The following is an 18,440-nucleotide window of genomic DNA, read 5'->3' as shown; positions in this document are numbered from 1 at the left end:
AATTAAGAGGAACATAAATAAAGGAATAATAATATATATTTTATAGGAGGGCCCATAACAAAAAACCTCTTATATATAGAGAAGCTCAGTTGCATTGGTTTCCATAGGCCTTGCTCTTTAGTAGTACTACTGTTTGGCAAGAGAGAGAATTAATTCATTGGGAGAATAATATATATACATAACCTTAGAGCTATGTCCATGGCAAGAATAGAGATGCTTGTTCCCCTTCTATTGTTGATATGGGGATCAACGGTTATGATTGAGGCGAGGTTCGTGAAAGACTCGAATTTCACAGTCGAGATGCGTCGACGGAGATATACATTGGAGAACGGCCTCGGTCGGACTCCTCAAATGGGGTATATATTGTAACTTTTATTTCTAAATTTTTTTTTTTCTTGTATTATGATGCCTTTATTGTTAAGACACAATCTGCCAAACTTGCACAAATTGTTATAGAATTTATTTCCTTTTCATTCCATGATAAGATGTTCTTTTTCTTCCTTTTGAAATTTTTGGTTTGTTATATTTTTTTTAGGATAGCATTATGACAAGCTAGTTGTCCAAAGAATATAAAAAGTTACTATTTTCAATAGTATAATTATCCTTTTGAAGAAATTAATATCTATTAAAGGCTTTCTCTTTAACTTGTGTGGAAATATATATAATTTATTGCTTGTCGGAAAGAGAATTCCAACTATTTCGTAAAAGTAACACTTAATTTAGAATAAAAATAAGATAATCATATATAAGCAATAAAGAGAGGTGCAACAATTTGAATGCAAGTGGTGAAAAGTTTTGTTGACAAATGTCACAAAACATGCATTTGTAGATATAGTAACAAAGACACTTAACCAAAAAGTAGCTAGGGTTGGTGTGTGTTGTGATGGTGTGTAACATACAATACACCTCCCATAATCACCACCTAGCTCAATTATATTAATACGACAACTTTATTAGGGAATGATCGATGAACTTGGTCTAATTAATTGGTTTAATATTGGCCACTAATATGATCAACTATGGTGTGTTTGCTTTTTTTTTTAATTAGGTAAAATGCTTCTACGTACTATGTTATTATAATTAGAATGGTCAAAACAAATTAAAGGTTAAAAGTGTAGCTATTAAACAATAACCAATTAGCACTCTTAATGAAGAAATATATATAATGTAATTAAAATGTGTTTTGGGGTAGTTTGGTGATGACTTTTTATTCGTTTGCTTCTTTTAAAAAGTATATGTATGTGTGTATATATATTACATAAGTCAGTGCTAGTGACGCATGCCATAAATGTGTTAATGGATACATGATTGAAACAATTAGCTAAATTTTGGCACAGGTGGAACAGCTGGAATCACTTCGGTTGCAATATCAATGAGCAGCTCATTCACCAAACAGGTACCTCTAACTACAATTTTACAGTATAATTAGAAGTTTGTGCTTAATTTAATCATATATTATATAATAATTAGAATAAGAAAAGTTGTTTTCCCAACGAAAATCTCATGTCTCAAGACATTCTCATATATATTAATTGCTTAGTTCCCAGTAACCAATAGATTTACACGGCGGAGTCCGATCTTCTAATGCAAGAACTTTACATGACCCGTGCAATTTACAAACAAAATATATTATAGTGACCCGCCACACGATATGATATATAGATACAAACTCGGAAAAATATTACTTGAGACAAAAGGAGGGTGTAGAGAATGAACCACAAATTGGGTCGGTGAGACTGGTTGACCGTGTAAGGAGGTGGGTCCACAGTTCAGGCACGGGTGGTACCTCCGCGACGCGCAAGTAGATCCGATAGGCCAAACAATATGTGGCAGTATATTAGCCGTATTGTGTGGCCTTATCTGTAAACCGACAATTTCTATAGCGGTGTCACCAATTAAAACTTGTTTGTACCAGCTGGTTCATTTATGTGCGCCTGTTTTATAGCTATCCAATATCAATGATTTTTTTTTTAAAATTGTACACGAATGATAAATTTACAATTTCAGATATTTCAGATCGAATTTAATTTCTACCGGGTGAAATTTTAAGATCGTTAAAGAGTATCTAAATTGTTATATGGTGTTCTAAATTTCTGATGAATTCATGGATTTTCTTTTCTATCAGAATTACAATATTTATTTTATTTCTATCTAATTATTTCTAGATCGAATTCTAATTAAAAAAAAAATTGGATTGACTCACTCAAAAACTAGACTGACAGTAATTCAATATATAATTAAGTTAATTAATAATTAGTAACTAATAAATAATATAATGAAAGTTGCTCATTTTTTTTTACATTAAAATGTTAGTTTATAAAAAAAAAATTATTATAGTAAAATTAGGTGGTTAAATAAATTTTACATAAAAAACTACTTTAATTATTTTACAGTAGTTTTTTAAAATAATATGAAAATAAATATAATAAGCTATTAGTTATTTATTTGAATATAATATATGTTAAATTTGATTAAATTTCAGAAGTAATTTGACCATCAATAATAACTTTTCAACTAATCCGAATAAAACTAAAATTAAATGGACCAAATTGACAAACGACATTTATAATGGAGGACCATATATCATAACCTTAATATTTTTATTTTAACAATTTCTCAAATGCTATAGGCTTAGAGCATTAGTTAGGAATCATGACAAACCAACAGTAATTTAATTTAATTAATCAGGTCATGAGTCAACTTTTTGAAAGCACTTTTGGTCCTTTGGGTTTTCTCATCAGTCTATTTCAAATTGGTTCAACCACTCAGCTCTCATCTACAAAAAAAAACCACAATTTCAATGAGACAGACCTTTTCATGAGCTAATTACATATTTGTCGGTTATTGTCAATGAACTTTAATCAAATACCATACAGCACTCAACCAACCTAAGTTATATAGCACTGAACCTAAGTCATGCAAGGTGATTAACAAGTCGTGACTTTGTTACATTACATGATAAAGTAAAAATCATGTAACATAATTAAAATGAAAATAGTGAAAAACAGGTACATCATGCGAATATTTCATGTCACGTGTTGTCATGTGTTAGTTCATTGAAAACAATAAGTATTTATTGGAAGGAGTGAAAAAAATTTAAAAATTTAAAAAAGTAATAATACTGAAAAAAAAAATTAGTTATGTTATCTCACTGTGTTAGTTTATATGATGTGACATGCCGTACTATGTCATTTTAGATAGAAGAGAGATATATCTCCTGAATAGACACATTACGATGAATCATGTTACATAATTGACAAATATATAGTGTACAGTGACACAGTGTTGTAAATAATAATATGCGCTCGTCGGATAGACAGAATGCCGTCAAGCGATTAATTAAAAATAATTAGTTATAATTAAAAATAATTGACTGATTAATTAGTGTAAACAGCTGTTTTTACAACACTGCTGTGACGGAACCAGTTGATGTGAAAAATTGTCAAATCAACAAGTAACAATATAAGATAATTAATTTCCAGCAGACAGGACAATGAATAGACCAGTTGTATACTTATCCCGTGAATAAATAGGAATCATAGTGCTCTTCTCCATTTCAAACTTTAAACGTAGAAAGAAGCCTCTGCATTTTGGGGGGCAACTGGAGAAAACCAGCTTACGGTTTGATTATGATACTTGAACTAATTTTGCACCGGTCTTAAATGATAACGACTTGTAAAAGGCATATATAGGTTCTGAAAGGAAGTTCAGAGTAAAGTGTTATGGTTTTTCAATTTCCTTTTTGTTCATTAAATTTCAGAAAGATATTTCACACCAAACATACTAGTTTTATTATCTAATTAACTTCAAAAATGATCTCAGGACCCAAATTTTACTTCCATTTAGAATCTCTTCTTCTTCAGCAAACATTTTTTTTTATGAAGTAAATATATTTACCAGTTTCATTACAAAATTAAAAAAATTATTACAGAAATAACACTGGTAACACTGGTACCTGTAGTACCAGTATGTACCCCTACTCTTATTACTGCATAATCTAAAGCCAACACAAAAGCATAGTTACACCAACAATATAAAGCAAAACATATTTATAAGAACATAAGACCAAAACATTAAACAACAAAAACCACTATGCCATCAGTAAAGAAAAAATATTTTCTTTAAATTGACAGCAGAAGGAGGCAACAGCAAAATATGGGCTCCTAAAGTTTGTAAAGATTAAAATTACCCCCTTGAAAAATGAGCTGATTATTTTCCTTCCATAAAATCCAAATCAAGTCCTCTTAGTAATTCAATTATTTGTGGATCCTTAAGAGGTATATAATAGAGAAAGTAAAAGTGAAATTACTGAAATTAGTTATCCATAACCAAAGGGCTTTAGTTATAAAACATATCATAAAAAAATGATCTACAGACTCAAATTCCTGACAAAAAAACACATGAAGAAGAGCATTCTAGCCCCTAATTGTCTCTAATTAACACTTTCTATTTTTAAGGCAATAAAAGTGCTCCATATAACTTTTAAAAGTAACACTTTTAAGTTTTAACACCTCTAAATTCAAGCCAATTATAGTAAGATTTCACCTCTAACTTATTGATTAATTTATGCAGCTGATGCAATGGTGAACTCAGGTCTTGCCGGTTTGGGCTACAAGTACATAAACATAGGTTTTGGATCATACCTTTTACCATTTTTTTGTAAAATATTTTCTAACATTTTTTCTTGATGCAATTTTCCTTAATATTTTCAATTATTTACAAAACGCAGATGATTGCTGGGGAGAATATAGTCGAGATTATCAGGTACGTAATCAATTTTCTTTTCTTTTTAACACTGAATTTCCTACTACCAGTATATAGCTGCTTCTTTTTATTCAAATTTGTTTTTCTTTGTTATTTTTTTGGAAAATGCAGGGTTACCTTGTTCCTAAGAAATCAACATTTCCTTCAGGCATAAAAGCTCTTGCCGATTATGTGCACACAAAGGGGCTTAAGTTGGGGATCTATAGTGATGCAGGGTATGTTATTATGCTCCTTAATTATGTCATTTGACAAATTTAATTGTATTAAATATAAATTTCAAAAAATAGTTTATCTTTATTACATTCTTCTGTGCTGGTCAGTGCTTATTGAAACTTAGCCAGTTACAATTAACAGTGAAAATTCAAAATATAAATGGCATGGATTAAACCATAATGAAAATTTTTATCAGGTCGCTCACGTGCAGTAATACTATGCCCGGTTCTCTTTATCATGAAGAGCTAGATATCAAAACCTTTGCATCCTGGGTATGTTATTTTTATTTTATTTTCATCTTAAACTCATTTTAATTTTCATAATTTGTCAGTAAATAGGCAGTATATCTCACTTTTGTTTGAATTTTTTTTTAGGGGGTGGATTACTTGAAATATGACAATTGCAACAATGGCGGTATAGAACCAAAGCAAAGGTATTAATTTCATTTAGAATGATTGAATACCAGTTACCAGATAATGCAGCTATCAAAGAATTTATAATATTTTATGCTGACTGATACAGATACCAGAGAATGAGCAATGCTCTTCAAACTTATGGAAAGAGTATTTTCTTCTCTCTTTGTGAATGGTAATTAATTAATTTGCTATTTCATAAAGAAACTTAATTGAATCATATCTTACAAAAACTAGTACATCTTGGTATTAGCAAGTTATAATAAGAAATTCAAAAACAAACATTTATACAGGGGAGAAAATGATCCGGCTACTTGGGCACGCAGTATTGGAAACAGTTGGAGAACAACTGGAGATATCCAGGACAACTGGAACAGGTTTTTTTTCATATTATTTTTCTTGAAAGAATTTTTTTTTTCCTTTCTTTAAACCAATTATAAAATAAAAAACGCTAATTTGTTTTGATTTCATGTAGTATGACATCTCGGGCTGATGAGAATGACAGATGGGCATCATACGCAGGACCCGGGGGCTGGAATGGTAATTTTTTCCTTTAAATAATCTTGTACTAATTTATGGGTTTCTGATATTTTTTTTAATTTTTGAGTAAAATTTTGAGTAGTTTTCATCAATTAATTTCAGATCCCGATATGCTTGAGGTGGGTAATGGTGGTATGACTACTGAAGAGTACCGGTCACATTTTAGCATCTGGTCATTGGTCAAGGTAAATAAAATCCCAAATTAACAAAACTACCAACAAAAATTTATGAAAAGTTTTTATTTTATCTAAATTTCAACTCTGTAGGCGCCACTTTTGATTGGGTGTGATCTCAATTCTATGAGCCAAGACACCAAGAACATACTTGGCAATTCAGAAGTTATTGCAGTAAATCAAGGTAAAAAAAGATATTTACATTTTTTTTACTTCTTGAATTTGGACCTGGGTTCTGGTATCTGATGCATTTTCACCCTGTAATTGCAAAAATAGATTCACTTGGTGTTCAAGGAAAGAAGGTTCAATCAAACAATGGTTTAGAAGTAAGGCTTATTTTTAAGCAACTACATTTATATTTTTTTTACCTTTCAGAGAAAACCCATAACTTTGAACTCTACAAGAACTTGAAAAATAAAAAAATAAATATTTAACAAAACTTTAGGTTTGGGCTGGCCCACTTAGCGGTGGCAGAGTGGCAGTAGTACTATGGAATAGGGCTTCTTATCAAGCTACTATCACTGCAAATTGGGGTAGTATTGGGCTTAAATCATCTGCTGTTGTTGATGCTAGGGATTTATGGGCTGTAAGTTTCTCTTTTATTCCTTCTTAATTTGATACCAACATTTATTGTTTTGTTTAATAAGGCAAATGGTACCTTGCAATTCGGTGATCAAAGTCGTGCTATAGATTTTTTTTTTTATCAAAATTAAAACAGTTGATTCAAACCAAATTTCGAGACAAAATTCTGAATTTTTTAATTTTTTTACTATTTTTCTAATAGATAGAAAATCACATAATCGAAAAATTATGTATCTTTGAGAACTAGTGATTTTCTATCTCTCTAAAAAAAATAAAAAATTCTTAAGAATGTAAAATTTCATCTTTAAATATTTTTTCAATGAAAATCATATTAAACTAATAAGGTCGATTGATTGTTTAGACTTTAAAAATAAATATGTAAATTTCTAATACGACTTAATCTATGCATTGCAAAGTATGACAGTATCACTCTTGTTTTATATATATATATATAATATTATTTAATTATTTTTTTCTTTTTACAGCATTCAACGATGTATGGTGTCCATGGACAGCTGTCAGCTTCTGTGGGCAGCCACGCGTGCCAAATGTATGTTTTGACTCCAAAGAATTAGGCTAATCTTTTGTGTGCATAGAAGATTTAAATTATTATCTTTAATATGCGCAAGCATGATGTATATCTGGTACACCTTTTTGTTGGTGTACGTATTCTATATTTCTATATGTATTTGCAATGTGTCTTAATTAACAAATAAGAGATGCATTTATTTCCGGCCATGGAATAGGAGGTAATTAAAATTCATGTTTTTTTTTTTTTCAAGTTTTTCAAAGTATTGTGTCATAGTTTTAATATCCTTTAATACATTATGGTTGTCTCTTGTGTTCAACTAAATTTGATTTTGTGAGCAATAAGAAAATTTTGTAATCTGCAAGTGGGCCAGTGGCACATGTACTTCGTTTTTTTCAGTTTACAAAGTGGCTACAGAAATGAAATATTAAATGATAAGGTTCACATATAAGGTCTGTTCGGCGGAGCCTTTGGAAAAGAGAAAGAGAATAGGAATCAAAAATTTTGAACTGAATTTTACTGTTCAGGTGAGAAAAAAAAATTCAGTCCGAGTGAATTTTTTTTTCCCACGTGAACAATAACCTTAACTTTTCTACCAAACAGGCCCTAAGGGTCCCGTTTCCCATTATTTCTCTTCTGTGAAGTTTTTTAGACTCTAGGGGTGTTCAAACCAATGTTATCAGAATCAGACCGAACATCAACTCAGTAAAGCTTTGGATTAACGGTTTATTGATCGAACCGATGGTTCAACCGGTTCAATTGTTGATTTATTTATATATCTACGTATATGAGATATCTCATATACGAAGATTATTATAAAATAATCATATATTTTATATAATATTTGTTTCATACATACATATTAAATAATATACAAAAGTATTTATAAATATTTTTGAAAATTTAACATTTAAATAAAGTAATAATACTGATTTTATTAAAAAAGATTGAATGTTTTTAAGGTGGATAAAGCTTCTATTTTGTTCGATAATTTGTAAAAATAATAAATTATATCTTAATAAAAATATAAAACTTTAACAAAAATAATGAAAATTAGAATAAAAATAAAATGATGATCATTATTACTTTGAAGAGAATTAAACACAAAAATATATACATTATTTGTTCTAATATATACATTATTTGTTCTAGTGTTTGGTAACCATGGCTTAGAGCTCCTTAGTGCTCCTTGGTGCTCTAAGGAGTCTTAAGTTCATCAAATGGGTGCTTCTTTATCAATCTTAATGCCACCTCCTTAGTGCTCCTTTTGCCCACCTTTTTTAAGTTTGCCCAAGTTTTTAGGCTATGATTTCACATGACTTAAGCATTTTGTCATGTTTAAAGTTTCTTTTAAAAAAGTTACTTTTTAACTTTATCGCCGAATGGGTACTCCTTAGTATAGCTTAAAATTTAATCTTCATATAGTTGCCGAAACACTACCTTAAAATATCTAATATTTTGAGGACTTGTGTGTACATTTTATAGAATAAAATAAATTCTAGCATAGCATCTACTTTATTGACTTTAAATGTGATGGTGTACAGAAAAAAAAAAACCAGCCCATTAAATTGGTTTTTAACGGCTCAATGACAGGAGCGGTATCCTAATCGAACCAAACTGGAAAGGGCTCTGATTTTGGTTTAATCCGGTTCAATCGGCTGGTTTGGTCCGGTTCTGATAACACTGGTTCAAATGGTCAGTTCGGTTGAAACCAAAACTAAAATAATCAAATTAATATTTTTTTTCACAAATAGAACCGAACTGAACTGATTAAACTTATAAACCGATTAAGTATCGAACTGAACAAACCGAAGTAAATTTCGATTTGTTCGGTTTAAACCGAAGTAAACCTATGTTGGTGTCATTATTAACGGAAATTACACATGTTCATACACAAGTTGTTCAATTTCATGCAAAATATGTAGACATTCTAAAATATTTAAACTAAAATGAAAGAAAAAAGAAGTAATGATTGAATCAAACAAAATATAAATCATACTTGAAGTCTTGAACCAATATAATTCGGTCGGTTCGATTTAGTCGGTTTTGAAAAGTCTAAACCGAACCGATCCATTTAAACTTAAAAACCAAACCATTTAAATCATTTTTTTTTAATTCGGTTAAAAACCAAACAAACTGAACCGTTTGAACACCCCCATCTGACTCTCTCCCATTATGCAAAAAATAATAATAATAATTTACGCCAAAAAAAAAAAAAAGAGCAACATGACTAAATTCGGACGTTCTTTTAACCTGACATTAATCTCAAAACAGACTCCCTATTATCTTCCATAGGCACTGAATTAAATTTGACTTAGTTGGGATTAATCTAACCTGTCTTTTAGATATTGTATCTCTCCAATACCCGAGGCGAGATGAACCCATGTTACATGTACATGTATCGATCGGCAAGAGCGCAGCCATATAGTGGAATCAAGCCGTCAAGGGTTTGAAAAAAATAAAAAATAAAGTTTATATAAAAACTATTTAAACTTCAAAAAATTATAAATTTTTGCCAACCTCAGAATTTTATTTTTTTCAAAATATACCATTATTTTTATACTTTTTAAAAATAAAAAAAACTTAGGACTTGTTCGGCCGACAAATGGGAATGGGCTTGGGCACGGGAATTGAACTGAAAAACACTGTTCCCGTGGGAAAAAAAAAATTCAGTCGAACTGAATTTTTTTTTTCCCACGTGAACAATGATTCGTCCGAACGAGCCCTTAATCTTCATAAATTTATAAAATTACGTTTCATCCTCGATTTTTGTCCCACCTACTAATTATTATGCCTTCGTCTCTGTAGTTTTCGATATAACTGTTACCTTCTTCGTTTAAATTAGAGGGCTATCAAATTTTGATTTATGTGATCCGAACAAGAGGCAAGTAAAAGTATGCCGACGATCTTGTTTCCTTTAGCTTTTAAATCAATTAAAAAATATTCCTATTTTTATTAAAATTTTAAAAAAAATTATATAATACTATACTTATAATTTAAAAAAATAAATAATGTTGTATCTTAGTTTCTTACGGCTCGACTGGAACTTCATTTTATCTAAAACAGAATCATATTTCTGAACTATAGAAATCAATTATATAAAAAATTTCATGTTAAGAACAAAATCAATTTACAGCGCATAACAATTTACTCTAAATTATATATAAAACCATACATAAATTCAAAAAAAAAAAAAAAAATAGAGGTCAATTGATCTCTATTTATATATGCTCCATTCGCCTTTGATTCTACCTCACAGCAGAGAATATAGACTCCTATTAATCACTCTAATTAGAGTGAGTCAAATGACCTCCATGCATAAATTTTGTACAAATTTGAGTTGTACATAGTACTTATAGTAACACTTGAAGTTGAAGGCAGTGTTATTAAAACCGGACCGGGCCGGTGGTTTAACCGAAAAAAACCAGACCCGAACTATAAACCAGTCCGGTTCTGATAACAGTTATCGCTTGAAGGGGATATAAAGACGAAAATACCTCACAAGACTAATTAAATAAAATATTGTATAATCGATCTCAACATATATTGTTATTAAATAAAATGATATTAATTATTGTATAGATTAATTTTGTCATAATAATAATACAATAAAATTATTAATAGTAGATGTATTTATTAATTGTCTCATACTCTTATTGAATAACAAGTATGAAATAATTTTCATGTGTGTCTTTATCTAATAAGTTTAATTAAATGATTTTTTTTTGTAAATATCCTTGCTCAAATAAATTTAAAAACAATATTTATACTAATATTTATTTTATCAAATACGACACGGTAGTAAAAGGATAAAATTATTTATGACCACCCAGTTAAAACTTGCAAAATGCAAAGATGAAATCTAGATATTGATTTTCTGTGGCATTCGCGTAAGTAACGATTTCAACAAAACTACTTTGTCCTCATGCAGTGCAAGAATTATAAGTAACAATGTTTTAATTCCATAGTTCATGCGCTGTGTAAAGTCAAAACTATTCTGTTAAAATCTTTACCCATTCGAGTACTTGATTAGTTGATTTCCACTTTTGCTCTTCCATTATGGTGTTACATTTTCGCCTGCCACACAGGATCTGAAAGAAGATAGAGCTTCTTCCGCAGATGAATGCTCATCTTTCGCACTCTCAGACCTGCTCCGCCTCTTTGCCTCCTAAAGTCTAAATTTATACTTAAAAAATTAAGGGGTGTGTGGGTGTGAGAGAGAGAGCTGTGCCTTTGTATTAGTCAATCCATTGCGTGGCTTGCACGAAATACAAGCTGATGGCCATGTCAACAGCATCAGTGTTTACGTCTCCCTCTCCAATCAAACGCCATTACCATCTTCCCCATCTCGTATCCTTCTCAGTTTCGCAAAAACGAAGGAAAAAAACTCGCCTTTGCTGTTCCAGCGGAAGCATGAAGGATAAACAAGTTAGTCAATCTGATGTTGATTGTGTGGGGACCGGTTCTGATGTGGAATGCTTTGTGCCATCCTCCAATGAACTTGATTCCGAATCAGTTCAGCTCTTATCTGGAAAGGCTGCTGCTTCGCTAGAAATTGATTCGAACAATAATGGTGAAATTGAAAATGGTTTCATTCGTAAGGTAATTATTGGTTCATGCTTGATGATTTTGATTTTACATTTTTGCTTCTGATCATTTGACAATTGACAATGTTCTTGTATCAGGCACTCGATTGGGGATTACTGATATCTCCTTTCTTCTTTTGGGGCACAGCCATGGTTGCTATGAAGGAGGTAATACCCAAGACGGGGCCTTTTTTCGTCTCTTCATTTCGCCTCATCCCGGCAGGTATACTCTTGATCGGCTTTGCAGCTTCTAAAGGGAGAAAACAACCTTCAGGTTTTCTTGCTTGGCTGTCAATTGTGCTTTTTGGAGTTGTGGATGCTGCATGCTTTCAGGTGCGCCAGTTCGACTAAAAATAAAATGTAAGGGTTTTTCTGATAAGTGGGTTGTGTGGGTTTTTCTGTCTTGGTTTGGTGAATATTCATCCCCATGACAATTTCTTTGAATCATTGGGTCTTTTGATATTTAATTGCACAATTCAGGGTATTGAGGCTAATTTGCCTAAATTGAGGGATAAATGATGTTTTCTTTGGCTTAAATTGCAGAACTTAGGTCAACTCGATCTTTGATGGGTTTTGTCGCAGAATTACTTGAATACTTTGTTATTGTAAATAATTTGTTCTTTATATGCTGATAGGGATTTCTAGCAGAGGGTTTAGAGAAGACCTCGGCTGGGTTGGGAAGTGTATGTGCAGATTTCATCTCTTTGTTTAAATTCTCAGCTCCTAATTAAATACTATTAAATGTGAGGTTTTGCTTTCTTTGAGATGAATGATCTTTTGTAATTTCAGGTGATCATTGACTCACAGCCTCTAACAGTCGCTGTTCTTGCAGCGTTACTATTAGGAGAATCAATCGGTATGATTGGTGCTGCCGGTCTTCTCTTGGGTGTTGTCGGGCTACTTCTACTTGAGGCATGTATTTGTCATTACAATCTGAAACAATAGTTTCAATTGCCACTTCAGATATTTTCGGGAAGTGAGATTGACTGATTTGACCCATATTTAGGTACCCTCGATATCATTTGAAGGTAATGGCACGTCCATCTGGGGTAGTGGCGAGTGGTGGATGCTTCTTGCAGCACAAAGCATGGCAATCGGTACCATCATGGTACGATGGGTATCAAAGTATTCCGATCCTGTTATGGCTACTGGATGGGTATATACCTTTATACTGCTAATTAATTTGTTTCATCAAAATATTGCATTATTTCTTACTTTTATCTCACCTTGTGTTTTATGTGCAGCACATGGTTATTGGTGGTATACCTTTGTTGGCTTTATCTGCTCTTAATCATGACCCTGCTTTGAACGGGAGTTTAACAGAGCTTAATTCGGGGGATTATGTGGCACTTTTTTATACATCACTGTTTGGAAGTGCTGTCAGTTATGGTGTCTATTTTTACAATGCATCTAGAGGTTACTCCGATCTCTCTCTTCCCAGCCATATCCTTGTTATTAAATTTTATTTTACTTTTGAGTGAGGCTATGGTACTATGCATAGCACATATTGGTCCATTCTATGGATCAATATCTCCATTTTCAAAAATCAAATAATCGATCTTCAACGTAGTCTCCGTATTAAAATGTAGTTGTAGATCAAATTTGACATATTTTTTCTGTTTTTTTAGATAGGTAGAAAATAATTTATCCAAATGATTCTAGACCATTAAAATGTAGAGATTTTCTACCTATTAAGCATGCAAGTACAATTTCATATGGAAATCATGTTGAACAATTCAGATCGACTATTTGAACCTTGAAAAAGAAAATATTGATCCGTGCTCCGTAGTACGGACCAATATGTGCTATGCATAGTACCATAGCTTCACTCTTTACTTTTTGTCAATTTTTCTACATGGTTATGTGGGTTTTCTTCACTTAATTGGTAATCGTGTTATTTACGCAGGTAGTTTGACCCAACTAAGTTCTCTCACATTTCTGACACCGATGTTTGCTTCTATTTTCGGGTAAAATCTCCAACCTAACAGTAAGAATTTTTTTGTTCTGTTAGTATTCACAACTTCTCATGCTTTATTTGTTTTTCTTTTCTTCTGGTTTTCAGATACCTGTATCTCGGGGAGACATTCTCACCTATTCAGATAATTGGTGCATTAATTACCTTGGTGGCAATCTACATGGTCAATTACCGAAGCTTAACTGAAAATAAATGAATAGAATGGCTGATGTAGCCAACCTTGGTTGATTGGATTACGCATGGAGAAATCACATACTTCGAAGAAAAATCATACCAATAGCATGATTCCTTGCTACTATTTTTCTTTCTTCTACTTTTAATGCTGAAGCCGAACCAAGAAAGGCGACCGTTCCAAACTGAGGTGGGCGGCCTTAACTAGGTGTTTTGTCATTAGAATGTTCAAATTTCTTTTCTGTTCCTTTTTTGGGGTTAATTTGGTCCATAATTTTTTTTTTCCTGTTGTAAATATAGGAGTGAGTCTATGGTACTATGCATATTACGATTTGGCACCGTGCTACGGCTCTATATTCGAGTTTTCAAATCCTAACGGTCGATCCGAACCGTTCATCTTGTTCTCTATATTAATATGTGTTTGGAGCAATGGTTTAAATAGCGTTTATCGCGAAATAGCGTACGGGTTAAAAAAATCGCGCTATGCTCAAATAGCGGCGCTATTTGGGCATAGCGCCATAGCTTTTTTGGTCGGAAAACGCTATAGCGCCGCTATAGCGCGCTATTTAAAACACTGGTTTGGAGACCAAATTTTACATTTTTAAAAAAAAAAATTACTATTTTTTTAGATATTTAGAAAATCACTTGATCTGAAAATTCTAGACCATCCAAAAACAGTGATTTTCAATAAATTTAAAAAAATAGTAAAAAAATTTCAAAAAATGTAAAATTTGGTCTCCAAACACATATTAATATGGAGGACAAGATGAACGGTTCGGATCAACCGTTAGAATTTGAAAACTCAAATATAGAGTCGTAGCACGGTGCCAAATCGTAATATGCATAATACCATAGACTCACTCTAAATATAGTCTGAGCCTTGATATTTAGGATATTGGGTACTGGCTTTTGTAACCACATACGTAACAAATGTAGTTGAAACACTTTACTGTGGGAAACCAGAGGTGCTTTATATTAGGAGCTCATGGTTAAGATATTGGAAACACAAAAGCAAATTATTCTATCTTTTCAAGCGAATTAATTAGCTTAATTATTCTACACTTACTCCACCTACAGATCCACTATAATTCATTTTCAACATCTTACTCATCCAAATATATTAATTTAAATCATAACATAAGATTTCAAATAAAATGTAAGATTTGAGTAAACAACTTAATCCTCCTTATATTAAAGTAACAACCAAGCAAGAATTTGGTTAAATATGGACTTCTAACCCTTTTTATGTTTTTTTTTTTTTTTTTTTTGCTGAAAGAACTTCAACCTTTTTGTAATTGCTGCAAAGTATTAATCAGTACAGAGTACAGTGTTTCTACATAATTTGCTTTAAACAATTCTAAAATGATATGGATAAGATAAAGCAGTATGCGAATTATCCATGTCATTTCAAATACAAGTGTTTATGTTATTGTAGAAATTTGTAGAATTAATAGTTATATAGGAAAAATAAAAAATAACAAAATCAATATTAAAGTAAAATGAATAATGAAATATCCAATACGATATAATTAAATTGGATTCTTATTGTTCAACTCTAACAATTAATATAATTTATTATACATACAACATCAATACTAAACACATGGTATTTTGGCAAGTAGCGACTCGTATTCTGTAAGGCATACAAAAATACAAATGCAGAACTAGATTCACTCTCTCGGAATGATTCCAGCATTAAAAATTTCGACTTTGTTAGATGCTTTTTTCAGTTGCACCAATTTCTCATTAAATTCAAGGTCTTTAACTTCGTATTCAAATTGTAATTTTTCTAGTACCGGTGCATTGGTTAGTAAGAACTTCACAAACATCAATACAGATTTGTGATTCTCGAAGTAGTGTATCTTGACACACTTCAGATGCTCAAAAATAATATTTTGCTCCCAATTTGCTATTTCAGTAGCATAGACAACAAATGCTTCTTTCTGCAAAGATTAATTATAATAAAACATATATAATAAGAGACTACATCTAAAGAAAGTAAAATAATCATAAGTATTTGAGTGTATATGAGAAATAAAATGTAAAAACATACGACTGTAAGTTCTTCTAGATTTGGGGCATGCTGAAACAACTGACGAGCAACGACCGCCTCCTTTTGACAAGCAAAATTTATTTCTAGGTGTATCTTTTTAAGGAGGTTGAATCTTTCAGAAAGCTTCACACCATGTGCATATGTCAAGTACTGTCAACATAAAGAACAAAATGATTTTACTTGGTAGATTGTTACTGATATTTAATTTATTTGGTATCTAATTATAAGAGATGCACAGATGAATTGTTAGAAACATCCTAGATTCCTAGCTAATAGTTGAACTATGAAAAAAATTATTTTGACAAAGTAAACTTATGAAAGAAAATGAATTACCCTCGTTAATCGGCCATTCAGACTGAGGCTTTCTAAATTCGGTAGTCGATCAAACAGATCAACTAGATTGCTTTCACAAGGAGTAAGTATATTAGTACTGAGAGAAAGACACGCTCTGACGAGTGCTGGTGTTCTCAAGGACACGTGATTGAAGTTCCAACAAATCATGTGTAGTTCCTTGAGCCTTAGTGCATTGATAGTTATATTAATATCACGCATAAGTCCGAACAAACTTAGATTTTCTAATAGAGGACAACCTGAAATCAATTTAGTTAAATTATCCTCGCCGATAGTAACCCACTCTAACTTAAGTGACTTGAGAAGTTTAAATCCTTTTAATGCTAGAGGCAATTCGATCATGCAATTCTTAAACTCCACTTCTCTCAAACTCTGCAAATTGCAAAAAGCAGACTGGACCTTCCACTTATTCCTACAGAAAGGGTGAGGCGTGATCCGCATTTCTTCAATTCCTTTTCTCGATAGAACTTCCATCCATTGATTGAGAGCTTCAGAGCAAGGCTCCAAATTAGAAATAACAAATTTACGAATCGAACCATCATGGCATGACAAAAATTTATTCACAAATTCTACCATGTTGACAGAATTTTCGACAAGGTTTGCACCATTTGTGTCTTCCAATATAGAGTTTGAACGCTCATCATAAACAAATTCTGGAATTGAAGACCAAGCGAATCTCCAATTACGAGATAAGCAACATGTTCTCACCGCTTCTCTCACCGGTATACCTATCAGTATGATATCAATCAAATCTCTTGGAAGGTCACTAATTATATCAATGTTTGTCATTCTCTTCTCCTTTCACAGTTCTTTTTTTTCCCTACAAACACAAAGTTAATTGTGAAGATCAAGCAAATTAATCTCTAGTTGGAAAATACCAATTAAAATAAATATTATTTATTTCCATCATACCATCATGTGTAATTATCATATTTTGCTTTTGTTGAATAAACCAAATAGTAAGCATTAGCCTAACACTTTTAAACAATAACAAGTATTTTACCAACCTAAATTTTCTATTGAAACCGAAGGTCTTATTTTGTTAAACAAATACGTACTAAAATATTTTTTTACCTCCCCTCTCCAATTGACTGCTTCGTAGTAAGACATAATTACATTTTAAATTATATTAAAATATGTCTTTTGGAAGAAAAAAAATTCTAACATGAATGGACTTGCCTCTTAAATCAGCAATCAAATAATCGACTTGAACAATACAAACTCCACAGCGTCTTGATAGATGTAGTAGTTCACACGATTTTATAGTAAGACAACCATCAAAATTAAAACGAATAGCGAAAAATAATTGATTAAATATGGTAGTTTGACTAAATATAGTAGTTGATTAATACTTGTTTGTTCTTCTTTTTGCTCTCCTTTAAACTAACATTCTATATTTGTTCCTCTACTATATTAGAAACTATATGATAGTTGTTGTTGCCCATTTTATGTTTTGAGAATATTCAACATTTTTTTAATGTGCCTTTTTATGGATTATACGGATTGACATGAAATATTTTCATCAATCAATAATAGATAAATATATTTAGTAAGAACTTAAAAGTGATTGATGCTATTTTAGAGCACTGCACCATTTTAATTGTTTAGAGCTAAGATAAATGTTTATATTTTTTATATCCAATTTGATTTTAGATTCTCTTAATATAGCCAATTTGATGATTATATTTTAACGTTCTTTTTTTTTTTGATCTATCCTGTAATGAATATTGGGTGATTTTATATGCTTGAGCTCATTTTAAACGAATTGAAGAAGAATGCAAAAAAAATAAACGAATAAGAATAAGAAAGTTAAAAAAAACTTGGATATTCCTATTTTAATTAAGAATTAGATAGTTTGAATGTATGTAGCATATGAGCTTTTATTTCTCTATAAAAAAAATTATTCGTGGTGTAAAAATTTTCTTACTTAAATATAACATATGGAAATTAGAGTATTAATTATACCCGTTAAGGGTATACCCTACCCTACCCGCCCGTGCCCGCCGCCCGGGGTACCCGTGCCAGAGCCCGGGTATGGGTCGGGTACTCGGGTACGCGGGTACGGGCAAAAAAAGGACCGGACCGATTTT

The 18,440-nt window shown here is 31.6% G+C and overlaps 2 protein-coding genes and 1 long non-coding RNA gene across 4 annotated transcripts; 2 read left to right on the top strand and 1 right to left on the bottom strand.

Moving 5' to 3' along the window:
• The first annotated feature begins 105 nt into the window (after positions 1–105).
• LOC144557456 (alpha-galactosidase-like) lies at positions 106–7,446 on the top strand. The gene is made up of 15 exons (XM_078306028.1): positions 106–356; positions 1,338–1,396; positions 4,573–4,629; positions 4,730–4,764; positions 4,876–4,979; positions 5,174–5,249; positions 5,352–5,410; positions 5,500–5,565; positions 5,684–5,767; positions 5,866–5,930; positions 6,033–6,115; positions 6,197–6,287; positions 6,380–6,429; positions 6,549–6,689; positions 7,171–7,446. Exons 1-15 carry the CDS (start codon positions 193–195, stop codon positions 7,258–7,260), a joined length of 1,224 nt encoding a protein of 407 aa, XP_078162154.1. The 5' UTR covers positions 106–192; the 3' UTR covers positions 7,261–7,446.
• A 3,811-nt stretch (positions 7,447–11,257) lies between these two features.
• On the top strand, positions 11,258–14,864 carry LOC144557457 (nodulin MtN21 /EamA-like transporter family protein). Of its 2 annotated transcripts, XR_013512669.1 has the most exons (9): positions 11,258–11,816; positions 11,900–12,133; positions 12,436–12,483; positions 12,590–12,712; positions 12,807–12,956; positions 13,045–13,216; positions 13,707–13,767; positions 13,863–14,248; positions 14,819–14,864. XR_013512669.1 is itself a non-coding variant. In XM_078306029.1 (8 exons), the coding sequence occupies exons 1-8, from the start codon at positions 11,493–11,495 to the stop codon at positions 13,969–13,971; spliced, it is 1,221 nt and encodes a 406-aa protein (XP_078162155.1). In that variant the 5' UTR covers positions 11,262–11,492; the 3' UTR covers positions 13,972–14,864. The 2 variants fall into 2 exon arrangements, 1 of the variants encoding a protein (XP_078162155.1); XM_078306029.1 differs by having other exon boundaries at positions 11,262–11,816; positions 13,863–14,864.
• On the bottom strand, positions 14,084–14,960 carry LOC144557463 (uncharacterized). Its single transcript, XR_013512670.1, has 2 exons — positions 14,804–14,960; positions 14,084–14,231 (listed from the first exon to the last, which is right to left on the bottom strand). It is a non-coding gene; the product is annotated as an uncharacterized LOC144557463 (long non-coding RNA).
• Positions 14,961–18,440: the final 3,480 nt, after the last annotated feature.

This window comes from Carex rostrata, chromosome 7, assembly GCF_964058835.1.
Source record: "Carex rostrata chromosome 7, lpCarRost1.2, whole genome shotgun sequence".
NCBI classification, from domain to species: domain Eukaryota; kingdom Viridiplantae; phylum Streptophyta; class Magnoliopsida; order Poales; family Cyperaceae; genus Carex; species Carex rostrata.
This window is presented reverse-complemented; position numbering and strand designations above follow the sequence as displayed.